Source organism: Artemia sp. Qi Xiang Cuo, chromosome 8 (genome assembly GCF_049724085.1).
Source record: "Artemia sp. Qi Xiang Cuo chromosome 8, ASM4972408v1, whole genome shotgun sequence".
In the NCBI taxonomy this organism is placed as follows: Eukaryota; Metazoa; Arthropoda; class Branchiopoda; order Anostraca; family Artemiidae; genus Artemia; species Artemia sp. Qi Xiang Cuo.
Genome location: NC_142801.1, coordinates 65,362,263 through 65,390,237, shown reverse-complemented (window position 1 = coordinate 65,390,237; position 27,975 = coordinate 65,362,263). Strand labels below are relative to the sequence as shown.

At 36.2% G+C, this 27,975-nt stretch overlaps 1 protein-coding gene across 1 annotated transcript in view; it reads right to left on the bottom strand.

Annotated features, from left to right (window-relative positions):
- Window positions 1-20,117, bottom strand: part of LOC148949707 (uncharacterized) — a 38,291-nt gene extending 18,174 nt beyond the window's left edge. The window contains exon 1 of the mRNA XM_089092761.1: window positions 19,934-20,117. Within this exon, the coding sequence (XP_088948887.1) occupies window positions 19,934-20,117 (184 nt within the window). The remainder of the gene's footprint in view (window positions 1-19,933) is intronic.
- Between the last annotated feature and the right edge of the window lie 7,858 nt (window positions 20,118-27,975).

Below are 27,975 nucleotides of genomic sequence, written 5' to 3'. Positions count from 1 at the left end.
TGTATGTGTGTATATGTATGTTTGTGTGTATGTGTGTGTTTTTATTTGTGTGTGTATGTATGTGTGTGTGTGTGTTTGTGTGTGTGTGTGTGTTTGTGTTTGTATCTCTATTTTTGTATGTGTATTTTTGGATGTGTGTGACTGTGTGTATGTATGTGTGTGTGTGTATGTGTGTATGTGTGTGTGTGTGTGTGTGTGTGTGTGTGTGTGTTTGTGTGTGTTTGTGTGTGTGTGTCTATGTGTGTGTTTGTGTTTGTGTGTGTTTGTGTGTGTGTGTGTGTGTGTGTGTCTATGTCTGTGTGTATGTGTGTGTGTTTGTGTGTGTGTATGTGTGTGTGTATGTGTATGTGTATGTGTATGTATGTATGTGTGTATGTATGTGTGTGTGTGTATGTGTGTGTGTTTGTGTGTGTGTGTGTGTGTGTATGTGTGTGTGTGTGTTTGTGTGCATGTAAGTTTTTGTGTGCATATGTAGGTTTTGTGTGTGTGTGTGTGTGTGTGTGTGTGTATGTGTGTGTGTGCATGTGTGTGTGTAAGTGTGATTGTGTGTCTGCGTGTGTGCGTTTGTTTTGGTGTGTTTGTGTGTGTGTGTGAGTGTGTTTGTGTGTGTGTGTTTGTTTTTTTGTTTGTTTGTGTGTGTATGTGTTTGAGTGTGTGTGTTTGTTTTTGTGTGTGTGTGTGTGTGTGTGTAAGTTTTTGTGTGTGTAAGTTTTTGTGTGTGTGTGTATAAGTTTTTGCGTGTGGGTGTAAGGTTTGTGTGTGTGTGTTTGTGTAAGTTTTTATGTGTCTAAGCTTTTGTGTGTGTTAGTTTTGACGTGTGCGTGGAAGTTTTCGTGTGTGTGTCTATACTTTTTTTTGTGGATGTAGTATTTTTTGAGAAGGTGTCAGTGTGTTTGGGTATTGTTGTTTATTTTTGTGTTTGTTTGTAAGTTTTTGTGTGTGTGTGAAATTTTTTGTGTGTGTGTAATTTTTAGTGTATGTGTGTGTAAGTTTTTGTGTGTGTGTATGTTTTTGTGCGTTTTTGTAAGTTTTTTTGTGTTTGTGTAATTTTTTGTGTGTATAAGCTATTGTGTGTGGATATAAGTTTTTGTGTGTTTGTGTTAGTTTGTGTATGTGTGTGTGTGTTTGTGTGTGGGTGTGTAATTTTTTTTGTGTGTAAGTTTTTTGTGTGTGTGTGTGTGTGTGTGTGTGTGTGTGTGTGTGTGTGTAAGTTTTTGTGTGTGTAAGTTTTTGCGTGTGTGTGTGAGTTTTGATGTGTGTGTGTGTGAGTTTGTGTGTGTGTGTGTGTGTGTGTGTATGTTTTTGTGGGTGTGAGTTTTTTTGTGTGTTTGTGAGTTTTTGTGTGTGGGTGTAAGTTTTTGTGTGTGTGTGTGTGTAATATTGTTTGAGTCATATCTTTTGTGTGTGTAAGTTAATTCGTGTGTGTGTAATTTTTCTGTGTAGTGGGTATATTATTTATTGTTAAAGTATTTTATCTTGTTCATTTGTTTTTGATTTTGTGTGTTTGTTTGTGTGTGTGTGTGTTTTTTTGTGTGTGTGTAAGTTTTGGCGTGTGTGTGTAAGTTTTCGTGTGTGTGTGTGTGAGTTTTGTGTGTGTGTGTGTGTGTTAGATTTTGTGCGTGTGTGTAAGTTTTTGTGTGTGTGTGTAATTTTTTGTGTGTATAATCATTGTGTGTTTAGATAATTTTTGTGTGTGTTTTTGTTAGTGTTTTTGTTTTTGGGTGTTTTTATGTGTTGGTTTTTATGTTTTGTGTTGTTGTAGTTTTTGTGTGTGTGTGTGTGTTTGTTTGTGTGTGTGTGTGTGTGTGTGTGTAATTTTTTGTGTTTGTATGATTTTGCTTGTGTGTGTAATTTTTCTTGTGTGTTTTTGGAAGTTTTGTGTGTGTGTGTGTGTGTAAGTTTGTGTGCGTGTGTGTGTGAGTGTTTTTTTTTATGTGTGTGTGTGTGTGTTAGTTTTATTTGTGTGTGTAAGTTTTGGCGTGTGTGTGTGTGAGTCCTTTTTGTGTTCATGTGTAAGTTTTTGTGTATGTGTATGTGTGTGTGTGTGTAAGTTTTGGCGTGTTTGTGTGTGAGTTTTCGTGTGTGTGTGTGTGTGTAAGTTTTGTGTGTGTGTGTGTGTGTTAGTTTTTGTGTGCATGTAAGTTTTTGTGTGCATGTAAGTTTTCGTGTGCATGTGTAAGTTTTTTTGTGTGTGTGTGTGTGTGTAAGTTTGTGTGTGTGTGTGTGTGTGTAAGTTTTGGCGTGTGTGTGTAAGTTTTAGTGTGTGTGTGTGTGTGTAAGTTTTCGTGTGCATGTGTAAGTTTTTGTGTGTGTTATTTTTGGCGTGTGTGTGTGTTTGTTTTCGTGTGTGTATGTGTTTTTTTTGTGTGTGTGTGTGTGTGTAAGTTTTTGTGCGTGTGTGTGTGTGAGTTTTTTTGTGTTAATTTGTAAGTTTTTTTGTGTGTTTGTTTGTGTATGCGTTTTTTAGTTTTTTTTTGTGTGTTATTTTTGGCGTGTGTGTGTGATTTTTAGTGTGTTTGTTTGTGTAATTTTTGTGTGTGTCTGTGTGTGTGTGTGTGTGTGTAAGTTTTTGTGTGCATTTAAGTTTTTGTGTGCATGTAAGTTTTCGTGTGCTTCCCAAATCATGAGTTTCAGACAACACACTCCTATGAGTGGCTAAGAAATCTAGCTCAGAAAAGTCTAAAATAGCAAATTAACCATCCCAAATCATAGGTTTCAGTCAACACACACCAACGAATGGCTATGAAATCCTGCTCAGAAAAGTCAAAAAATATCAACCCACACACCCCCAAATCATAGGTTTCAGACATCACACACCTACGAAAGACTAAGAAATCTGGTTATGAAAAGTCAGAAATAGCAAATTACATATCCCAAATCATAGGTTTCAGACAACACTCACCTATGAACGGCTAAGAAACCTAGGTCAGAAAAGTCAAAAATAGCAAACTAGTCATCCCAAACTATATGTTTCAGACAACAAACACCTATGAAAGGCTAAGAAATCCAGCTCAGAAAGGTCAAAAGTAGCAATCCACCCACCCCAAATCATAGGTTTCAGACACTACACACCTATGAAAGACTAAGAAATCCAACTCAGAAAAGTCTGAAATAGCAATCCCACACATCCCAAATCATAGGTTTCAGACACCACACACCTACGAAAGACTAAGAAATCCGGTTATGAAAAGTCGGAAATAGCAAATTACACATCCCAAACTATTGGTTTCAGACAACATTCACCTACGAAATACTAGAAAACCTTAGCTCAGAAAAGCCTGAAATAGCAAACTACACATCCCAAATCATAATGTTCTGACAACACATACCTATGAAAGGTTAAGAAACCTAGCTCAGAAAAGTCGAAAATAGCAAACTACACATCCCAAATCATAGGTTTCAGCCACTACACACCTATGAAAGACTAAGAAATCCAACTCAGAAAAGCCCGAAATAGTAATTTACATATCCCAAATCATAAGTTTCAGACAGCATTCACCTACGAAATACTAAGAAACCTTAGTTCAGAAAAGTCTGAAATAGCCAACTACTCATTCCAAACTCGAAGTTTCAGACAACAAACACCTATGAGTGACTAAGAATCCTAGCTCTGAAAAGTCCAAAAAGCAAACTACGCCTCCCAAATCAGGTTTCGTGAAATATACTAATTGCATCCTTTTTGAATCTGAGAATTACGGCTCACTGAGCCCTTCAAAAGCCGGCCTATATAAATCGGCCTAATTTCTTATTTTTAGGCGTTTCTGTTCTTTTCTGGTTTTAATCTGCATTGTGCACGCCTTGTTTGATGCATTTAAAGTATTAACGGTATTTTTTATCTTTCCATATCCTTTTACGATAGCTGGTATTTATCACACACCCAGAAAAAACAGCCCACGGAAAATAACCCCCACGGAAAATATCCCTGAGAAAAGACATTGGAAAATACCCCCTCCCTCCACCGAAAGATATGGTAAAAATGCTATTCAATTTACGCATAATAAAGCAATGTATCTTTTTCTTAAACTCACCCCCTTACTTTTCACGCGAAGAAACAGTTTGTTTTCACCTTACAATGATGGCGATAGAATTGAGGCATGGCCCCCTCCCCTTTCGCCAATGTCCTAAATATATTGTTAGATCTTAATTTGAAAATAACGAGATTTCACCGGTTCTCCAAAATAGCACATTGCGTCTGCGCCTAATTATTACAATTGCCTCAAAGTGTTTTAATTTTGACGGAGAAACAGTTCCTTTTGACTTTGGCTGCTGCGTTCGTAAACACAGAGGGGAAAGGATGACAGCTAATTATAGGCCTCGTGCCGGAGAGCCTTGTGTCAAAACCAGGTTCGGTTAATAACACCAGTGACGGAAGTCAATGATCGCTTTTAGCTAGGATATAGACACTTAAAATTGCATAAATTTAACGAAAGAAAATTATTTCTTTTTGCTAGAATTAAGGTCGTAAACAGAGGGGGAAGGAAGGATGGGGTTTACGTAACGAAAAAAGAGCGTATTTTACACTTTTTATCGAGTATAAACATCATATAGGGACGTTTGTATAGGGGGGGGTTTACCCGAATAAAGTAGAGGGTGACCACGGAAAACAATTTTATTTTGAAAATAAAAAATGAAAACAGAACTTACATTGCTAATTGTGGCTGCCAAGGCGTCAAGTTCATCAATAATTTCATATTTTCTATCCATTGTGTCACAATACTTTCTGATAATTGAATGGGGGCACATGGAGGGCCTTTGGGCACAGAGAGGGCCTTTGGGGGTCCGGAGGGACATTTGGGGACCGGTGGGCCTTTGGGGCCCTGTGTGGGCGTTTGGGGGACGGGAGGGACTTTTTGGGCCGGGTGGAGGGCCTTTGGCCCCCCGTGGGTCCTTTGGGAGCTGGTGGGGGCTTTGGGGGGGGGCACAGGGAGGGCCTTTGGGTGCCTGGGGGACATTTGGGGACCGGTGGAGGGCCTTTGGGACCCCGTTGGTCTTTTGGGAGCTCGATGGGCCTTTGGGGGGCCCGGGGATGACCTTTGGGGGTCTGGGTGGGCCTTTGGGGGCGCCGGTGGCCCTTTGGGAGCTTGGGGGGCCTTTGAGGGTCCGGGGGGCAGTTGGGGGCCTGGGGGACATTTGGAGACCGGTGGAGGGCCTTTGGGAGCTTGGGGGGCTTTTGAGGACCGGGGGCTTCCTTCGGGGTTGGGGTAGGAGGATTGGAACCCTTTGGGGTTGGGTTAGAGGACCTCACAACACTGTTCAAATGAAACATGTGTATTATAACGACCACACTCAAATTCTCTTCTAAAATCTCTTCAAAAATCTTCTTTTAAAATGTCTCTATCTGTTTCGCCGAAATAGTTCCATAACCTGTCTAAAACGGTTTCGCCCAAATAATCCCTAAACACAAATTCAGCGTGTTCCTTTGTTATTGGCATCTCTGTGCTAACGCATTTCAAATTAATAGGAAACCTTCTCGCGCGCTAAAACAATTCATCGCTAAGATGTTTCTTACCTAATTGTTTCCATGGCCTTTGGTTATTAATATCCTTTGGAGTTCGACCAGTAGAACTGCTCCCGAGGCAAGGACATTAATGACTTGGATCTATTCCTGGAGCAGTACCTGTCAGACATTACTAAACTTTGCCCGGAAACAATTTGATTAATGACTGACAGCAAAGTGAGAAAAATACTGTTTTTCCATTCTCACTGACAAAAACCATGAAACATACATAAATTGCTGTTGACATCCATGAAAGTGAGAAAGTTCCTGTTTTTTCATTCTCACTGACAAAAACCATAAAACCATCCATAAATGTGACAATGTTCATGTTTTTCAAATTCTCACTGACAAAAACCATAAAACATCCATAATTTGATGTTGACATCCGAGAAAAACATCAAATAAATAGAACAACTCACATAACCATCCATGAAAACAACCATAAATGTGACAAAATTCATGGTTTTTCAAGTGAGAAAATTCCTGTTTTTTCATTCTCACTGAGAAAACCATAAACCACGTGGTACTGTTCGGAGTCGGACCCCCTCCTCTACTGCTTTCTACCCCTACCCTGTATATTTCCCTTTTTCCCCTCCCCCACCTCCCCCCAATTTTCCCGTTTTATGTTAATCAATTTCTTATATCATTTTAGTTCTCAATTTTGTAATCACAAGATAGGAATACCCCAGAAAATATCTTTCAAACCGCTTTCTACCCCTACCCAGTCTTCTTCTCTTTTCTACCCTTTTTCATCTGTTCCCCCGTTTTCCGTAGTACTCTTTTTCTATACTGAATTTTAGATGTCAATTTTGTAATCAGCGTATGTGAAAACCTCAGAAAACTCACTTTAAACTATTTTCTGGGCATGTTCGGCATTTTTTCCATTTTCCCCCGCATTTCCCCTTTTTCCCCTATTTTTCGGGTACTCGCCCCACTCGGATTTATGGGGACTTTTAGTATGTTGTACAGAATTTTTTTCTGATCATTTTGGTACCATTTTTGTTTATATTGCAATTTTGTCCGGGTTCGACACTTTTTTGAGCTAAAAGTCCTGGACCAATTAGCCTTTTTGGAAACCCGGGATGAAATATGCCCACTGTATCAATAATATATCACAAATGTAAACAATGGGCAATCAACCTAATGTTGAACTTTTGACTAAGGAGCAAGGGACGAGGGAGGGGTCTTTGACATATCCAGATGCAAATAGATTAGACTTTTGAACTAAATTGAACAAAATGCCCATCTTAAAACTCTGATCGTTGCTGATGGGGGGAGGCAACTTAGAAGGGTATAGGAAAGGGACTCGTCGTCCTGTGTTGGAAAGAGACTTTGGACTAAAAAAAAGGGGAGTAGAATTTTCCATTTCCAATAAAATTAGAATATTCTCTTGACATTCCTTGGCCATTGGCTTAACCTGAGGATCCGTAAAAAAAAAAAAAAAAAAAAAAAAAAAAAACCGTAAGTATGATTCAGTAGAGATGCCTCAGGAGGTCCGGACGGGGCACCATATATGGGGATAGAGTCATTAGGGAGAACACGTTTATTATTTGGACTTTGTGGTTTTTGGTTATTTGGGCACTCGAGAGTGTCTTGGGTGAACACATGGTGAAATTGGTCAATGTTGTTGTTGTTGTTTTGAGCACTCGATAGAGTCATATGGGAGACAAAAAGATGAAATGAGTAAATTGAGTTCTTTTTGCCGGGCAAAGTTAATGACACTTCCTTCCTGTTGTTGTTCAAGGCAAATGTTATGAGTTTCCGGGGAAAAGTTAGATCGCGTGTTTCCAATATTTGTTGTTCGAGCCAAATGTTATGAGTTTCCGGGAAACAGTTAGATCGCGTGTTTCCAATATTTGTTGCTCGAGGCAAATGTTATGAGTTTCCGGGAAACAGTTAGATCGCGTTTTTCCAGTATTTGTTGTTGTTGTTCGAGGCAAATGTTATGAGTTTCCGGTAAAAAGTTAGATCGCGTGTTTCCAGTATTTGTTGTTGTTGTTCGATGAAAATGTTATGAGTTTCCGGGAAACAGTTAGATCGCGTGTTTCCACTATTTGTTGTTGTTTCCGAGGCAAATGTCAAGGTCAATGTTGTTGTTGTTTTGGGCAAGCTCCCAGCGAATGTCAAGGGGAACCACGTGGTTAATGGGTCAATGGTCTCTTTCTCCAGGTGTGTTTTTGGCACGCTCTCAGCGAATGTTATGATTCGAGTATTTGTTGTTGTTGTTTTTGGCACGCTCTCAGCGAATGTTATGATCCAGAAATAGGAAATAGATTGTTTCCGGGCAAAGTTAATTAATGTCTGAGAGATGACGTCAAGTTAATTAATGTCTTTGGATTTTGACCAGAATTGTTTCCGAGGCAAAGTTTAGATCACACATGACAGATGATGTCATGATGGATTAAATTGTCTCCGGCGCGAAGTTTATTAATGTCTGGAGTTCTTCCAGAAGAACAGTCTCTGAGCGAATGTTTAGATCTTAGCGCGGGAATCAGGTTTCCAAATAATTTGAAATGCGCCAGCGCAGAGATGCCAAACAAGAGGAACTCGCTGAAATTACGTTTAGGGATAATTTTGGCGAAACCGTTTTAGCCATTTTATAGAATTATTTCGGCAAAACAGTTAGAGACATTATAAAAGATGATTTTAGAAAAGGTTTTAGAAGAGAATTTAATGGTAAAACTCTGTGGTCGTTATAATACACAAGTTCCATTTGAATAGTGTTGTGAGGTCCTCTACCCCAACCCCCAAGGGTTGCAATCCCCCCACCCCAACCCTCAACGAAGCCCCCGGTCCTCAAAGGTTCTCTGGGCCACCAAAGGGCCCCCGGCGCCCCCAAAGGCTCCTGAGCCCCCATTATAATACTTTTTTAAGGCTTTATTATATCTTTTCAGAACAAATTATTATTTTAGGGAATTATTTCGGCGAAACAGTTAGAGACATTTTAAAAGATGATTTTAGAAAAGGTTTTAGAAGAGAATTTGAGGGTAAAACTCTGTGGTCGTTATAATACACAAGTTCCATTTGAACAATGTTGTGAGGTCCTCTACCCCAACCCCAAAGGGTTCCAATCCCCCGACCCCAACCCCGAAGGAAGCCCCGGGACTCAAAGGTCCCCCAACCTCCCAAAGAGGACCCAGACCCCAAAGGCCCTCCCCAGACCCCCAAAGGCCCTCCCCGGGCCCCCAAAGGCCCATCGAGCTCCCAAAAGACCACCGGGGTCCCAAAGGCCTTCACCCGGTCCCCAAATGTCCCCCAGGCTCCCAACTGGCCCCCCGGACCCCCAAAGGCCCTCCCCCGGTCCCCAAGTTCCCCCAGGCTCCCAAAGGGCCCCGGACCCCCAAAGACCCTCCCCCGATCCCCAAAGGTCCACCGGGCTCCCAAAGGACCAATCGGTCTTCAAGGGCCTCCAGACCCACAAAGGCTCTCCCCGGGCTCCCAAAGGACCACCCAGCCCGTGGTTTAGTTTTAGTTAAAAGTATAGAGTGTTTTAGCTTAGAGTCATAACTTAGAGGTTTTGTTGAAGCTCTAGTTTAGTTTAATGTTAGTTAAGAGTTTGATGTTTTACCTTTGAGTTTCAGTTAGAGTTTTAGTTTGGTTTAGTTTTAGTTAAGAGTTTGTAGCTTTAGCTTAGAGTCCTAGCTTAGTGTTTAAGTTAGAGATATTTTGTAGTTTAGTTTTAGTTAAGAGTTTAGAGTTTTACCTTAGAGTCTTAGCTTAGAGTTTTAGTTAGAGTTGAAGTTTAGTTTAGTTACAGTTAAGAATTTAGAGTTTTAGCTTAGAGTCATAGCCTAGAGTTTTACTTAAAGTTATAGTTTGGCTAAGTTTTAGTTAAGAGTTTTGAGTTTTAGCTTAGAGTCTTATCTTAGAGTTTTTTTGTTAGAGTTCTAGTTTAGTTTAATTTTAGTTAAGAGTTTGATGTTTTACCTTTGAGTTTCAGTTAGAGTTCTAGTTTAGTTTAGCTTTAGTTAAGAGTTTAGAGTTTTTAGCTTAGAGTTTTTGTTGAAATTATAGTTTAGTTTAGTTTTAGTTAATAGTTTAGAGTTTTAGCTTAGAGTCTTATCTTAGAGTTTTTGTTAGAGTTCTAGTTTAGTTTAATTTTAGTTAAGAGTTTGATGTTTTACCTTTGAGTTTCAGTTAGAGTTCTAGTTTAGTTTAGTTTTAGTTAAGAATTTAGAGTATTTAGCTTAGAGCCGTATCTCAGAGTTTTTGTTGAAGTTCTAGTTTAGTTATAGTTAAGAGTTTAGAGTTTTAGCTTAGAGTCTTAGCTTATTGTTTTTGTTAGAGTTATAGTTTATTTTAGTTTTAGTTAAGAGTTTATGTTTTTAGCTTAGTCTTAGATTAGAGTTTTTTTTGTTAGAGTTCTATTTTAGTTTAATTTTAGCTAAGAGTCTGATTTTTTTTACTTTGAGTTTCAGTTACAGTTTTAGTTTAGTTTTAGTTAATAGTTTGGTGTTTTAACTTAGATTCTTATCTTAGAGTTTTAATTTGAGTTCTAGTTTAGTTAAGTTTTAGTTAAAATTTTAGAATTTTATCTTAGAGTCTTAGCTTAGAGTTTTTTTTTTAGAGTTCTAGTTTATTTTAGTTTTAGTTAAGTGCTTAGAGTTTTTTTTGAAGTTTTATTTTATTTTATTTTTATTTAATATTTTGTATTTTTATATTATAGTATTATATTAGATTTTTTTTTATATTTTAATTTTAGTTTATTAATAGTTAATAGTTTTGAGTTTTAGCATAAAGTGTTAGCTTAGAGTTTTTGTTAGAGTTCTAGTTTACTTTAGATATAGTTAAGAGTTTTATCTTAGAGACCTAGCTTAGAGTTTTAGTTTAGTTTAGTTTTAATTAAGAGTTTAGAGTTTTAGCTTAGAGTCATAGATTAGAGTTTTTTTTAGAGTTATAGTTTATTTTAGTTTTAGATAAGAGTTTAGATTTTTAGCATAGAGTCTTATCTCAGAGTTTTTGTTAGAGTTATAGTTTAGTTTTAGTTAAGAGTTTATAATTTTAGCTTAGATTCTTAGCTTAGAGTTTTATGTTAGAGTTCTAGTTTATTTTAGTTTTAGTTAAGAGCTTAAAGATTTTAGCTGAGAGTCATAGCTTAGAGTTTTTGTTGAAGTTCTAGATTAGTTTAGTTTTAGTTAATAGTTTAGAGTTTTAGCTTTAGTCTTAGCTTAGAGTTTTTGTTAGAGTTGAAGTTTAGTTTAGTAATAGTTAAGAGTTTAGAGTTTTAGCATAGAGTCTTAGCTTAGAGTTTTTGTTAGAGTTCTAGTTTAGTTTAAATATAGTTAAGAGTTTTACCCTAGAGACCTAGCTTAGAATTTTAGTTTAGTTTAGTTTTAGTTAAGAGTTTAGAGTTTTTTAGCTTAGAGTCTTAGTTTAGAGTTTTTGTTAGAGTTCTAGTTTAGTTTATTTTTAGTTAATATTTTTTTTTTTTAACTTATAGTTTTTGTGTAATTTATATTTTATTTTATTTTTATATAATAGTTTATAATTTTATATTATATTATTATCTTATAGTTTTTTTTTAGAGTTCTAGTTTATTTTAGTTTTAGTTAAGAGTTTAGAGTTTTTAGCTTAGAGTCATAGCCTAGAGTTTTTGTCGAAGTTCTAGTTTAGTTAAGTTTTAGTTAAGAGTTTAGATTTTTAGCTTAGAGTCTTAGCTTAGAGTTTTTGTTAGAGTTGAAGTTTATTTTAGTTTTAGTTAATAGATTAGAGTTTTTATATTATAGTCTTATATTAGAGTTTTTGTTAGAGTTCTAGTTTAGTTTAGATATAGTTAAGACTTTGGAGTTTTACCATAGGGACTTAGCTTAGAGTTTTTGTTAGAGTTGAAGTTTAAATTAGTAATAGTTAAGAGTTTAGAGTTTTAGCATAGAGTCTTAGCTTAGAGTTTTTGTTAGAGTTCTTGTTTAGTTTACATATAGTTAAGAGTTTGGAGTTTTAACTTAGAGACCTATCTTAGAATTTTATTTTAGTTTATTAATAGTTAAGAGTTTAGAATTTTAGCTTAGAGTCTTAGCTTAGAGTTTTTGTAAGAGTTCTAGTTTAGTTTAGTTATAGTTAAAAGTTTGGTGTTTCACCATAGAGACTTAGCTTAGAGTTTTAGTTTAGTTTTAGTTAAGATTTTAGAGTTTTAGCTTAGAGTCATAGCAGAGAGTTTTTGTTAGAGTTCTAGTTTAGTTTAGTTTTAGTTAAGAGTTTAGAGTTTTAGCCTAGAGTCTTATCTCAGAGTTTTTGTTATAGTTCTAGTTTAGTTTAGTTTTAGTTAAGAGTTTAGTGTTTTTAGCTTATAGTCTTAGTTTAAAGTTTTTTGTTGAAGTTATAGTTTAGCTTAGAGTTTTAGCTTAGACTTAGAGTTTTAATTAGAGTTCTAGTTTAGTTTAGTTTTAGTTAAGATTTTAGAGTTTTAGCCTAGAGTCTTAGCTAAGAGTTTCTGTTAGAGTTCTTGTTTAGTTTAGTTTTAGTTTAGAGTTTATAGTTTTAGGTTAGAGTCTTAGATTAGAGTTTTTGTTATAGTTCTAGTTTAATTTAGTTATAATTAAGAGTTTGGTGTTTTACCCTATAGACTTACATTAGAGTTTTAGTCTAGTTTATTTTTAATTAAGAGTTTATAGTTTTATATTAGGGTCTCAGATTAGAGTTTTTTATAGAGTTCTAGTTTAGTTTAGTTTTAGTTAATAGTTTAGTTTTATTAGCTTCGAGTCTCATTTTAGATTTTTTGTTGAAGTTTAGTTTATTTTTCGTTTAGAGTCTTTTATTAGTATTATAGATGTAATTAGAGTTTTATTTTATTTTAGTTATATGATATAGAATAGTCTTAGAATAGAGTCTTATCTTATATTTTTAGTTATAGTTCTAACTTTGTTTAGTTTTATTTAATATTTTATATTTTTAAAATAGAGTCTTAGCTTAGAGTTTTAGTTAGATTTGAAGTTTAGTTTAGTTACTTTTAAGAATTTAGAGTTTTAGCTTAGAGTCATAGCTTAGAGTTTTACTTTAAGTTATAGTTTGGTTAAGTTTTAGTTAAGAGTTTCGAGTTTTAACTGAGTCTTAGCTTAGAGTTTTTGCTAGAGTTCTAGTTTAGTTTAGTTTTAATTAAGAGTTTAGAGTTTTACCTTAGAGTCCTAGCTTAGAGTTTTTGTTAGAGTTCTAGTTTAGTTTAATTTTAGTTAAGAATTTGATATTTTACCTTTGAGTTTCAGTTAGAGTTCTAGTTTAGTTTACTTTTAGTTAAGAGTTTAGCGTTTTACCTTGGAGTCTTAGCTTAGAGTTTTAGTTAGAGTTCTAGTTTTGTTTAGTTCTAGTTAAGAGTTTAGAATTTTAGCTTAGAGTCTTAGCTAAGAGTTTTTGTTAGAGTTCTAGTTTATTTTAGTTTTAGTTAATAGTTTAGAGTTTTACATTTGAGTTTCAGTTAGATTTCTATTTTAGTTTAGTTTTAGTTAATAGTTTAAGAGTTTTTATCTTAGAGTCTTAGCTTATAGTTTTTGTTGAAGTTCTAGTTTAGTTTATTTTTAGTTAATAGCTTAGAGTTTTTGTTAGAGTTCTAGTTTAGTTCAATTTTATTTAAGAGTATAGAGTTTTAGCTTAGAGTTTTTTTGTTAGAGTTCTAGTTTACTTTAATTTTAGTTAAGAGTTTTATTTTTTTACCTTTGAGTTTCAATTAGACATCTAGTTTAGTTTTAGTTAATAGTTTGATTTTTTACCTTAGAGTTTCAGTTAGAGTTCTAGTTTAGTTTTAGTTAAGAGGTTTGTTTTTACCTTAGAGTCTTAGCTTAGAGTTTTTGTTGAAGTTTTAGTTTATTTTAGTTTTAGTTAATAGTTTAGAGTTTTAGCTTAGAGTTTTTGTTAGAGTTGAAGTTTAGTTTAGTAATAGTTAAGAGTTTGGTGTTTTACCGTAGAGTCATAGCTTAGAGTTTTAGTTAGAGTTCTAGTTTAGTTTTAGTTGAGAGTTTAGAATTTTATCTTAGAATCTTATCTTAGAGTTTTTTTTGGATTTCTATTTTAGTTTAGTTTTAGTCAAGAGTTTAGAGTTTTTAGCTTAGATTAATAACTTAGAGTTTTTGTTGAAGCTATAGTTTAGTTTAGTTTTAGTTTAGAGTTTATATTTTTAGCTTAGATTCTTAGATTAGAGTTTTTGTTAGAGTTTTAGTTTAGTTTTAGTTAAGAGTTTAGAGTTTTAACTTAGAGTCTTAGCTTAGAGTTATAGTTAGAGTTGAAGTTTAGTTTAGTTATAGTTAAGAATTTAGAGTTTTTTAGATTAGAGTCGTAGTTTAGATTTTTTTTTATAGTTATAGTTTATTTTAGTTAAGATTTTAGAGTTTTATAATAGATTCATAGGTTAGAGTTTTTTTTGTAGTTGAAGTTTAGTTTAGTCATAGTTAATAATTTAGAATTTTTATATTAGAGTCTTAGATTAGAGATTTTGAAGTTCTAGTTTAGTTTAGTTAAGAGTTTAGAGTTCAACCTTAGACTCTTAGCTTAGAGTTTTACTTAGAGTTGAAGTTTAGTTTACTCATAGTTAAGTGTTTAGAGTTATAGCTTGGAGTCTTAGCTTAGAGTTTTAGTTAGAGTTCTAGCTTAGTTTAATTTTAGTTAAGAGTTTAGAGTTTTACCTTAAAGTCTTAGCTTATTGTTTTATTTAGAGTTCTAGTTTAGTTTAGTTTTAGTTAAGAGTTTTGAGTTTTAACTTAAAGTATTAGATTAGAGTTTTAGTTATGGTTGAAGTTTCGTTTATTTTATTTTTAGTTAATAGTTTAGATTTTTATCTTAGAGTCTTAGCTCATAGTTTTATTTAGAGTTATTGTTTAGTTTAGTTTTAGTTAAGAGTTATATCTTTATCATATAATATTAGCTTAGAGATTTAGTTATAGTTGAAGTTTAGTCCAAACTAGCATAACCACAAAATTACACAATATTGCATAGAAATACCAAAACCATAGGTTAGGTTAGGTCAGGTTAGAAGTTTGGTTTCTCCACGTTTAAGTTAGGTTAGATTAGGTTAGCTTATCATGAGCACTCATGATAAGCTAACTTAATCTAAACATAAAACATAATTAAACATAATTAACATAATTAAACATAAAACTCTAAGCTAAGACTCTAAGCTAAAATTTTAAACTCTTAACTAAAACTAAACTAGAACTCTAACAAAAACTCTGAGATAAGACTCTAGGCGAAAACTCTAAACTCTTAACTAAAACTAAACTAAACTAGAACTCTAACAAAAACTCTCTGCTAAGACTCTAAGCTAAAACTCTAAACTCTTAACTAAAACTAAACTAAACAAAAACTCTAAGCTAAGACTCTAAGCTAAAACTCTAAACTATTAACTAAAACTGAAATAAACTAAAACTTCAACAAAAACTCTAAACTATTAAATAAAAAAAAAATAAAATAGAACTATATAAAAAAATATAATATAATAATATAAGCTAAAAATCTAAAATCTTAACTAAAAATAAAATAAACTAGAACTCTAATTAAAACTCTAAGCTAAGACTCTAAGGTAAAACACCAAACTCTTAACTAAAACTAAACTAAAACTCTAACTGAAACTCAAAGGTAAGAAAATCAAACTCTTAACTAAAATTAAACTAAACTAGAACTCTAACAAAAAAAACTCTAAGCTAAGACTAAGCTAAAACTCTAAACTCTAAAATAAAATTAAACTAAAATAGAACTCTAACAAAAACTCTAAGCTAAGACTCTAAGCTAAAACTCTAAACTATTAACTAAAACTAAAATAAACTAGAACTTCAACAAAAACTCTAAGCTAAGACTCTAAGCTAAAAACTATAAACTCTTAACTAAAACTAAACTAAACTAGAACTCTAACTGAAACTCAAAGGTAAAACATCAAACTCTTAACTAAAATTAAACTAAACTAGAACTCTAACAAAAACTCTAAGCTAAATCTTTAAACTCTTAAATGAAACTAACTTCAAATGGAACTAAAGCAAAACCACTAAGCTAAAGACTCTAAACTCTTAACTGGAGCTAAACTAAGCTAAAGCTCTAACTAAAAATCAAAGGTAAAATTTCAAAATCTTATATAAGACTAAACTAAACTTGAACTCTAACAAAAAAACTCTAAGCTAAGACTCTAAGCTAAAACTCAAAACTTTTAACTAAAACTTAGCCAAACTATAACTTTAAGTAAAACTCTAGGCTATGACTCTAAGCTAAAACTTTAAATTCTTAACTTTAACTAAACTAAACTTCCACTGTAACGAAAACTCTAAGCTAAGACTCTAAGGTAAAACTCTAAACTCTTAACTAAAACTAAACTACACAATAACTTTAAATTAAACACTGAGATAAGACTCTAAGATAAAGCTACAAACACTTAACTAAAACTAAACAAAACTATAACTCTAACTGAAACTCAAAGGTAAAACATCAAACTCTTAACTAACATTAAACTAAACTAGAGCTTCAACAAAAACTCTAAGTTATGACTCTAAGCTAAAACACTATACTTTTAACTAAAACTAAACCAATGGCTGGCTGGTCCTTTGGGAGCCCGGGGAGAGCCTTTGTGGGTCTGGCGGCCCTTGAGGACGGTTTGGGCCTTTGGGAGCCGGGTGGACCTTTGGGGTCGGGGGGGTGGGCCTTTGGGGGTCGGGGGCCCTTTGGGAGCCTGGGGGACCTTTGGGGACCGGGGGAGGGCCTTTGGGGGTCCGGGGGCCAGTTGGGAGCCTGGGGGACATTTGGGGACTGGGTGAAGGCCTTTGGGACCCCGGTGGTCTTTTGGGAGCTCGATGGGCCTTTGGGGGCCCGGGGAGGGCCTTTGGGGGTCTGGGGAGGGCCTTTGGGGTCTGGGGACCCTTTGGGAATTTGGGAGACCTTTGAGTACCGGGGCTTCCTTCGGGGTTGGGGTAGGGGGATTGGAACCCTTTGTGGTTGGGGTAGAGGACCTCACAATACTGTTCAAATGGAACTTGTGTATTATAACGACCACAGAGTTTTACCATTAAATTCTCTTCTAAAACCTTTTCTAAAATCATCTTTTATAATGTCTCTAACTGTTTCGCCGAAATAATTCCCTAAAATAATAATTTGTTCTGAAAAGATATAATAAAGCCTTAAAAAAGTATTATAATGGGGGCTCAGGAGCCTTTGAGGGCGCCGGGGGCCCTTTGGAAGTCCAGAGAACCTTTGAGGACCGGGGGCTTCCTTCGGGGTTGGGGTGGGGGATTGGAACAGTTTGGGGTTGGGGTAGAGGACCTCACAACACTGTTCAAATGGAACTTGTGTATTATAACGACCACAGAGTTTTACCATTAAATTCTCTTCTAAAACCTTTTCTAAAATCATCTTTTATAATGTCTCTAACTGTTTCGCCGAAATAATTCCATAAAATGGCTAAAACGGTTTCGTCAAAATTATCCCTAAACGTAATTTCAGTGAGTTCCTCTTGTTTGACATCTCTGTGCTGGCGCATTTCAAATTATTTGGAAACCTGCTTCCCGCGCTAAGATCTAAACATTCGCACAGAGACAGTTCTTCTGGAAGAACTCCAGACATTAATAAACTTCGCGCTTGAGACAATTCAATCAATCATGACATCATCTGTCATGTGTGATCTAAACTTTGCCTCGGAAACAATTCTGGTCGAAATCCATACACATTAATTAACTTGACGTCATCTGTCAGACATTAATTAACTTTGCAGGGAAACAATCTATTTCCTATTTCTTGATCATATCATTCACTGAGAGCGTGCCAAAAACAACAACAACAACAAATACTCGGATCATAACATTCGCTGAGAGCGTGCCAAAAACACACCTGGAGAAAGAGACCATTGACCCCATTAACCACGTGGTTCCCCTTGACTTTCGCTGGGAGCTTGCCCAAAACAACAACAACATTGACCTTGACATTTGCCTCGGAAACAACAACAAATACTGGAAACACGCGATCTAACTGTTTCCCGGAAACTCATAACATTTGCATCGAACAACAACAACAAATACTGGAAACACGCGATCTAACTGTTTCCCGGAAACTCATAACATTTGCCTCGAACAACAACAACCAATACTATTTCTGGACACCATGACATTCGCTTGGCTGAGAAGGAAACACGCGATCTAACTGTTTCCCGGAAACTCATAACATTTGCCTCGAACAACAAATACTGGAAACACGCGATCTAACTGTTTCCCGGAAACTCATAACATTTGGCTCGAACAACAAATATTGGAAAAACGCGATCTAACTGTTTCCCGGAAACTCATAACATTTGCCTCGAACAACAACAGGAAGGAAGTGTCATTAACTTTGCCCGGAAACAACAACAACATTGACCCCATTAACCACGTGTTCTCCCTAATGACTCTATCGCGTGCTCAAAACAACAACAACAACATTGACCCCATTAACCACGTGTTCTCCCTAATGACTCTATGCCCATATATGGTGCCCCGTCCGGACCTCCTGAGGCATCTCTACTTGATTCACATAGTATTAAAAAATTCAGTGATCTTGTAGATAGTGAGCTTGAACTTCTATTAAAAGGGTTTGAATATGCTGCAGTTATTTTAAAAATATTCTCTTCATTAAGCTTATCCTCGGCACGTATACATTTAACTTTAAAATCCATCAGGAAATACCAATGTGCGGAATATATGACCAAAACAAACAAAAACGTTTGTTGGTCCTGTTTTGCATTAATTAAAAAAATAATTTTTTTAAATATAATTTTTTTTAAATAAAGATAAAAGGCTACGTAAAGCAATGACGAGCATTAATAAACTCAAATAGTAATTTCAACATTGAAACAGTTGAAAGGATTTTTGTCTGGTTCTGGTTGTTCTTATTCAGCCCTCAAGCTGTATGCGAATAATCCAATAGCCATAAAAGGTCAAATTTGTATATTTACAATTAATAATCAGTGATAACATATCTGTAACTATTTCTGCCTAGTTCGAAAACAAACGTTTTTAAAAGGGAAATGTTACTCTTAGTTATATATTCTACTGGCCTACCTGTCGCGCACTGCTGCGATCTCTTCATAACAAGATGCTATCCGTCAAATATTTACATATCAAATTTCCATGCGAAAAATTTTTTATTAGGAAAATCCCTCCGCCCACGGAAAATTCCCTTACGTCAGTTACGTATCGTATTTTTAAATTTAGAAATATTCAAAAAGTCCCCCAGGACAATTCTCCCCTCCGCTGTGGGTAATTCTTCACCGTAAAATTACTTCCACTGTGTAAATTCCCACCCTGAAAATTTCATATCAGATTGTTTGAGTCTGCGTTTAAAAAAAATCTTGCAGAATAAGATCACAATTTCTATCAACTCCGTTGGATCTGGCAGAAATATTTCCTGGTTAGGGAAACGCACCGACAATTTTACTCATTGCAAGTCTGTTGTCATTTAAGGCCAAATCAGTTTGTATAAATTGCCAATTTTCTAGTTTAAAAAGTTTATTCTCATTACAACCTCTTTGTTTCCTCGAAGAATTGCCCTAATTGAGAGAAAACTAAACTGAAGTAAATAAAAAGGAACAACATTTTCGTCCTAGGGCTAATCATAGAAAATGGCTGAGACTTCCAATTTATCATGCCTTCTAGGATTTCAGGTTACAAATACAACTTTTTTCTGTTTTTGCACCTCTTCCCCCTTGAAAAGGTCCTGATTAAATAAAAAGAGGTATCAAATCTACTCTCAATAAGACTTTGCAAGAGCCACGTATCTGTAGAAAATTTAAGAATAAATGCTAAGTAATGAAATTTAGTGTGTTGAGCATGAAAGCCAATTATATTTAGTACATTCACCCCTTAGGATATCGCTTTAGAAAGAATATCTACCGATGGAGAACAAGAACACATGGAGACATTTAACATAACACCTTTCTGAAAAAAAAACACTATTTTCTTTAAGTTGTGTATAGTCATAGCCTCCCCCCCTCTCCTCCGGAAAATTCCCTTTTAATTTCAATAGTTGGAATTTGTTTTGGGTAAAATTCTACTTTAGCTACTTTTGGCTATCATGGAAAGGGGTTAGGTTAGGAAAAGGAAACTTTCAGGGATGGGTCTACAGGCTAAAGTATCTTTGTTTTGTCCTACTGTACAGATTTATATAGCACCCAAGTTTCTATAATGAAATAAACCTATTGAAAAGCGTCAACAAATTAAAAAGAATTTTTTTTATTCATTTCTCGTTAATAAAATTAGTCACAAAAAAGGGAAAAGAAAACGAAAAACCATATGCACATACCAAGGAATTAACTTCCTCTTTTTAAGGATCGATAAGCTGCTTTTACGAGCACAAGCTTTCTTAGCTCCTCTGTTTTTCTCAAATATCTTATATCTGATTTCAGTATTACAAACCAATTCTTTTTCTTTTTACATTCATCAGTGGTAATCAACAATTGTTCACTTTTATCCACTTTTCTTTGAGACCAGTTCAGTTTTCGTTTCTTACTTTCTAGCATGTGATCAAAGAGGGTCTGTTTATTTTCTCTCTTCTGTTCTATTACAAAATTCTCTATTTTCGTTTCAAGCTCATCCACTTCCTCAGCCGTTTCGTACATAATTCCCTCATCATAATCAAGATTTAACAACAGATCTATCAAATCCACAAAACTATCTATGGTTTGTTTCTCCATTACTGGTGCGTCACTTGAATGAACTCTGAAACTAAACTGCTTCCCTCAAGATGCATTGGGGTGTCTTGTGTTTGTTTTTTAATATATTTAAATTCATTATGAAACCAGAGCATCTTAATTTATTGATTTTATAATTAATGAGTTCAAAATTTCAATTATTAAATTTCTTTAAGGCTCATTTCCTTTCTTCAGGAGAGTCAGTGCATCTTTAGTCTTACAGCGCATAGCTAGAGGGGCCACTCCAGCAATTAATGTTGTTGATGATTGGTTCTGGGGAAAAAAATTCTGAAAGTGGTCAAAATTGATTAGAAAAAAAAACACATTTTTCAGTATATCCGAAAATCACGAGATAGGTTGGAAAGAGTGAGAAGGTCTCTTTTTTAATCGGGACATTTTTCGTAGTTTCTGTTACTAAACATTTCCATATGCTCTTTCGACAGATAAGCCCTAGCTCCCCCACAAAATGGTATCTTTAAAATAAAACTTATTTTGCATAATTTTACCTGTTTCAATAGATTGGAAATAGTTATGAGCTCACTAAGGCCTTCTGGTGACATTCCCTCCCTGCAATTGCTTGGATTTTTTATGATTCCTCCATATTTCTTTGTAAAATTTACCTGCTTCTTGTGGTTTTTAATGACCTAAATTCTGTGGTTCTAGTGGCATCTCAAAAAGTTATATATTACATACTTGTCTGAAATCAGCTTTACAGTTAGTGCTATTTGTAGGACGGATTTTGGAGCAAATAGTCGTCATTCAACCAAGGAGTTCCTTGCATTCCCGCTAGGAATATCACTTTAGAGCACAAACGTTTGTATATGGTGAGAAAACTCTAACATTTAAACCAGGAACTTACGTTGGAGATTATCGGGTTGACGGCAACTGATCCAAAAGTAATCTGAGTTGTTGAAAAATAATAGATGTTTCGATATAATTTAGATAGAACATAGAGGGGAGGGGATTCTACTCGAAATCTAGAGCTTTTTGTTAATATGTACCATTATTTGGTTTTGGGACAGATGAACTCTCACTCCCAAAGGCCGATCCAGGATTTTTTAAGGGGTGAGGGAATAGGTTGATCCGATAAATTTGCGTTAGGAGCAAGTTTAACTGACGCAAGTTTGCGCTAATTAAGTAAATTATACTACTTTAAACTATGTTAGGGAGGCGCGTGCCTCCCTCGATCCACCTCTGGATCCGCCCTCTGGATCCACCACTGCTCATTCCTCATTAAATTGTCATCTTCAAATAAAATGTACCGCATATGTGTATCTGCGAACTGTTGGGGTTATTTGGGCAGCATCGAGAACTTGTGGTACACAGGCCCCTTCCTCTGATTGTTATGAATTGATAGTTCTCCCGATATTTCTAATACTATATGCCTTTTATCGGGGGGAGGGGTCACAACTCGAACTTAAAAAAATTAACAAATTACGTAAGTCTGCTCAAGTCTTCAAGCTTTTCGTGAGATATGCTTTAGATGAATGTCAATATGGAGGGTGGGACTTTGGACCAAGGATGCACCATGGGCTATAAGGTGGTGGCAGTTCTCTCCAGCTGGAAAGATTGTAGTTTTGACCGAAAGCAGGACTTTTTAAGAATTGAAGATTTTTAATGTGAATTTAAGGCACAAAAATTCGAATTAGGACTATTTTATCCCCCTCACAGCTGGGATAGCTCGAATTAATAAAGAAATCTCTGCTCTGTCATTTAAGACCAAGGCCGTGTCCAGCAAATCTACTGGATTTAACCTCCCTCCCTCAAAGAAATTTTGTATTACTTGTAAAAGCATGACAAGAATGCATATAAACATAATTTTTGATGTGTTTTTAATAGTTTTTTTGTACCCCCCCCCCCCCAAAAAAAAAAATCCTAGATACATACTTTTTTGACAGCATAAATATTTACAAATTGGGGATAGAAATATTAGTAATGCGAGGGAAGGGAGAAAGCAGCACTGATCAGAACAAATTTAGAGAAGCAAGGATTTTTCAATATTACTGAAAATGCAAAAAAAATAAAAATTTCTAAGACTGCAAGAGAGGAAAATTTGTTTATTTTTATTAAATAAAAACATCATGGTATATTTCAATGCCAATATTTAGGGTGTCGGGGGGGGGGCATTGCAGCCTTACTCCTCTTTTCGGAAGCCTTATTTACCAAAGCTTTAAAACCCAAAAATTGTCAGAGTTCACATTAAAAATACATAATTAGGAAAAGTAAACAACTGAAACCATCCTCTATTGCAAAATATCTTTTCTGGTATTCGAATTTATCATTTCAAATCTGGCTAAATGATATTCTTTATGATTAACTAAATTCCTGTTTTTAATACTGTCCCAAATGAGCTGTGCGACCCAGTAATCGGGCTGTCAAATTTACATAGTGATTATCATCAGCGGATTTTAAAGTCAGTTACCTTAAGAACTAATTAGTCACAAATAAAACTAATCAGCAATTGAATTCACTAAAAAACTATTGACATTTTATCCTAATTTTATCCTAAAAAAGGATCCCAAATTTTATCCGAAAATTTGGCGTTGATATGGTTTTATCAGTTGGATAGCAAGTTTTCTTGGTCTGGATCAAAGAGTATTGGTAATTTTTAATTTACCCATGTTCTTTGTTTTCGATAAAGGCCGTATCCAGGGGGTTTTAGCGCCCCCCCCCTGAAATATTTGTCTGACTTGTAGAGCTGTAATTTCAGAACCTGCATGCATATCATGTGGTTAAGCTTTTGTGGGTGAATTTGAATTTTTTTAGAGGGTCTTTATTCTAAGATCAATGTAATGAAGCTTTAAGATTTTTAGTTTGGTGATTTAAGATTTTTTAGGAATACAAAGATCTTTTAAAGGACTTCTGGGATTTATGTTTGAACCATTACAGTTAGTTTGTTCGTTTACTCGCCTAAGGATTCTCTCGGGTCTAAGCATTCTCCCCCCCCCCACAGAAAATTTCCAGAAAAAATTCCTCGCTGCAGAAAATTCCGCCTCCTATTTCCTCCTTGATAACTTAAAATGTTCATTAGAAGGCCAATTGAAAGGATCTACTCACTTCTCAAACAGTTCGTGGTAACAAACTGTAAGTAAGGAGCGACCCGGCTCAATAGTAACCAAAACTCTAAAGACCGTAATTTTGATACCAACAGATACATCAATAAAATCAGATTTTTATGCTGATTGTAAATATAAGAGTTTCATTCAGTTTAGTCTTACTCATTAAAAGTTACGTGCCTGAGAATATATGCCCTAATTTCCAAAAAATTGGGAAACAACCCCTAAAAGTCATAGAACTTTAATGAAAGTCATACCATCAGATTCAGCGTATTAGAGAACACTACTGTAGAGGTTTCGCGTTCCTAGCTTCCCAAATGTAGTATTTTGTATTTTTTACCCAAATGAAGTTCACGGATGTGTGTCTATTTTATTATTTTTCCCCCCAGGGGTGAGCGTATCGATTGATTAGTCCTAGAATATCGTACGAGGGCTAATCTGAACGGAAATTAAAAGTCCTAGTGCTCTTTTCAAGTGAACACAAAAATTGGAGGGCAACCTGTCCCCCTCCCACGCTAATTTATTTCCCGAAGTCACCCAATCAAAATTTTGAGATTGGTATTTTGTTGAGCACTGTCGAAAGTTTACTTAATATGTCTTTGAGGATGACATACTCCCCCACAGTTCCCGGGGGAAGGGCTGCAAGTTATGAACTTTGCCCATTGTCTGCAAAAAGTATTTGTAATGGGAAGTATACAGACGATTCAGGAGGGATTTTTTTCTGGTGGTGGTGGGGGGGGGGAGGTTGAGAATCTTTCAAAGGAGGATATTTCCGTGGGAGAAGGGAAATTTTTATGAAGGGGCGCCGGATTTCCCAGCATTATTTAGAAAACGATCAGAAATTAAATAAAAAAAAAGGTTTTTCAACTGAAAGTTAGGAGCAACATTAAAACTTAAAACAAACAGAAATTATTACGTATATGAAGGGGTTCAACCCCTAGTCAATACCTCGCTCTTTACGCTAAAGTTTTTTTCAGTACTTTCAAAAGAGCTATCTATTCTAATTAACCAGCCTTTGTGATTCAGGGGTTTGTGACTCGAACAAAATTCGGATTTTAGCGTAAAGAGCGAGGTATTGACTAGGGGTAGACTCCAGGGCCGTATCCAGGATTTTTGCTCGGGGGGGTCCCGATTTTTTCCCATGGACTTTGTCTAACATCCTCGAGTAACATTACGTTAGATTGAGACGGCTAGTCCGCCCCTTGTGAACGAGGACGCGTCCACTAGGCATACTTTCGCATCTTTAAGGGGCATTTTTTTTTTTTTTTTTTTTTTTTTTTTTTTTTTTTAGTGACTTAAAAACGAGACAAGTATTTACATACAATTATATATTAAAAGCTATTTTTTTTTAGACAGCAAAAACAGTTAACGCAAAAAGAAGTTTTTTTTTGTTCAGCTAAAAGTAAGGGCCAATATCTATAAAACAAAATCCAGGCGACGATTTTTCTTCCCTGCAAAATTGTCGATGACCTCGTCAAGGCAGATGTCAACGTCCCTATGGACTGCAAGGAGGGCTAAGCCACTCAATCGTTCTTCTCCTGTTGAATTTCTCAGCCAGGTTTTGTGCCTGCTGAGCGTTGAGAAACTTCTTTCCGGAGTAGCAGTGCTAACAGGTAACGTCGGAAGAATAGCCAGAAGAAGAAAAACATTTGGAAAAAAGGTGGCGTCGAATGCCTGAAGCGAAGACACGGCACAAGTTGGCCTCTCTGATACCGGAACATTCTCCCACTTGATGCGCCATAGATCGATTTCTTGCTTCAGACAGTCTGGCTCGGGAAGAATATCGCCATACAAATTAACCAATGACTCCAAGTTTAATGCCTTCAGATCGACAGAAAAAAATTTGGCAGGAGAAAGGATGCTGAGATTTGACAGCAGTTCCTGGTGAAGCACAAATTGTTGTTTCAGCTCGGAAGTGAAGTGGTCCAGGAAAGGAATAAATAGCAAGGTTCTATATTGATTGAGAAGGTCTGGATCGTCTTCATGCATTCTCCGGCCACCTCTCGTCCTTGGACGAGTCATCTCCAGTCCTAAGTCGCTGGCAAAACGCTGAGCTTCGTCAAAAATAGACATGAAACCAATAGCAGTATTTCCTCGCATTTCCTTTACTTTTTGAAAGGACAGTTTCCACGTGCCTCTATGCAGCTGCCAAATCACAGTCAACTGACTGAAGAGTCTTGCACAGTGGAAGCGTAAGGCAGAAAAGCTCTTTGACCACATGGAGACACACAACAAATTGCGACTGGTTCATCGTGAACAGCAACTGCGCCGCTTTTGCAGAAGTTTCTAAATTTCCGTTCTCTTCAAGAGCTTCCAGGGATCGCAGGATCGGTCGATACAGCTCAAGAAAACACACGACTGAATCGTGGCGCTCCACCCATCTTGTTTCGCAGAGTCCGGTTAAAGTATGTTTCCTCGAATCCGGTAATATTTCGTTGATCTTCTCTTTTAAATTCTGTGTCCTGAGTGGGGAAGTATGGTAAAAACTGTTGACTTGTGATACGACACCGAAGAAATTCTTAAACACCAGAACAGAACATACAGAATAGATGACCAAGTTGAGACTGTGCGCACTATAATGGACGTAAAGCGCCTCTTATACTTTTTACGTATAACAGCCTGGACACCCATAAGATGCCCACTCATCGCTGCTCCACCGTCATATCCCTGACCAACCATCTTGTTAAGATTAAGACCAAGGCTTTCGAGAAATCGCAGGATTGATGAAGCCAGACCTTGCCCAGTCAGATCAGATACTTGGGTAAAACCAAGGATGTCCTCATGCAGGTTTTGTTTGAAAGTGTAGCGGACGCAAACAGACAGCTGCTCAGTATTCGAAACGTCCACAGTTTTATCGGCAAGCACCGAAAAGCATGGACTTGCGTTTACTCTTTCCACAATAGACTGCTGAAGAAGCTCCTCGGATGCGGCGATAATACCATTCTGGATGATGGGAGAAAGATATGTGGCATTTTCGGCCGCAGTAAGAAGATGGTTCTTCAGAACATCGTCACCGTGTCTTGCCCTCAGCCGCAGTAGTGGTCGAAAGTTGCCATCATTGTGAGAAGGTTCTGGATCCGAGACGAAAATGGGACCGGAATCGTTGGTACCACGAGGGGCAAGCTGTGGCCGCCCACAAAATATCACCGTCTCAACAATTGGTCGCAACTTCTGGCAATTTTCTTGAACCTGCGCTTTCCTCACCGCGTCTAGTGGGTGCACGATATTGTCCTGCCTTTTCTCCGAGACAGTATTGGAGTTTTCAGCCGATACGTTGCAGCTTCTATGAAACTCTACTTGTTGGTGAGCTGTGAAGCACTCTATCGCATTTTTCAGTTCCTGAATGGTTTGTTGTCTAGATTCCCCAAGCGCTGGTGGCAGCCTTTGCCAGCTGTCTCTGACGAGAACAGACCGCAAAATCTGCAAAAAGCAGCGTCCTCAGACGGAGAGTATGACAACCAACTGAAACGAGCGAGCCAAGTTAACTGAAACTTCAGCTTCCGTTTTTCGGATACTAAGAAAATGTAGGAGATATCTGGAGTCCAACAGCTCTTCAGCAAATGAAGTTTAGAATTTGCATCGAGACTGGATGATTTTTTGACAAAACGAAGGATGTCATTTGCAAACAACGTCATAGACTGGGTTGGTGCAGGTGCGTGATGCGTCGTGGTTGGTTCCAGTGTGCGTGATTCAGAAGCTTCAAAGATGGCTCCAGTGCCCTTCAGATCCAGAGGTGTAGATGAATGCTCCGCAGACGTCCCGCTAACGGCACTGTCAGACACATTCCTGGTCCGCTTAGGCGCGAAAAACGACGTAATATCACACTTCCTCTTCATGTTGAAAATCGGTCTTCTCTTATCCAAGTCCAAAATTCAACTGAACTGAACTGACAATCTTGCACTCTCTTATAGCGTTTACCTTGAGCCCCCATTAATCCTAATTTACTCTGCAAGGTCTGACCTTGCATAATAAGGTTAACATGGGGTTACCTAATTGCGTAAGCTGATCACAACCGTTTACCCACAAAATTGCAATAGGATTTTTGTACGCCACAAAATGCAATAGGATAATAGCGTATATTAACCCTAATTTACTATGCAAGTCAGGTGTACATGGGGGTACCTACGGTTAGCTAATTGCCTAAGCTGATCAGAACCGTTTACCCACAAAATGTAATAGGATTTAGTGTGGGAGCATATGCTTTTTCTGGTAAGGTTTTGTCTTTAAAGTTATTCTTTAGACTAATTTTCGACTCGGTCAAAATTTATTTTTTGGGGGGGGGGGGTTCAAACCGGGTAACCCTCCCCCGGATACGGTCTTGGTAAACTCCCTAATATATGTAATAAAAACATACAAATATAGAAGCTCGTTACGTAAGTTAATTCGTAAGTTACGTCATAACAAAATTTCGAGAAAGCCATTTAGCCAAAACAATAAAATTAATATGCAAATTTCATTCTAATTATTCATGTATGTTGAGCCAAAATCAAAGCTGCATTAATTCAAAAACGTTCAGAAATTAAACAAAAAATCAAAGTTTTTTTAACTGAAAGTAAGGAGCGACATTAAAACTTAAGACGAACAGAAATTATTCCGTATATGAAAGGGGCTGTCCCCTCCTCTATGCCTCGCTCTTTACTCTAAAGTTTGACTTTTGTCACACAACTTAGTGTTTTAAAACAATAAAAAACTTTAGCGTAAAGAGCGAGGCGTTGAGGAGGGGACAGCCCCTTTCATATACGGAATAATTTCTGTTCGTTTTAAGTTCTAATGTCGCTCCTTACTTTCAGTTAAAAAACTTCTTT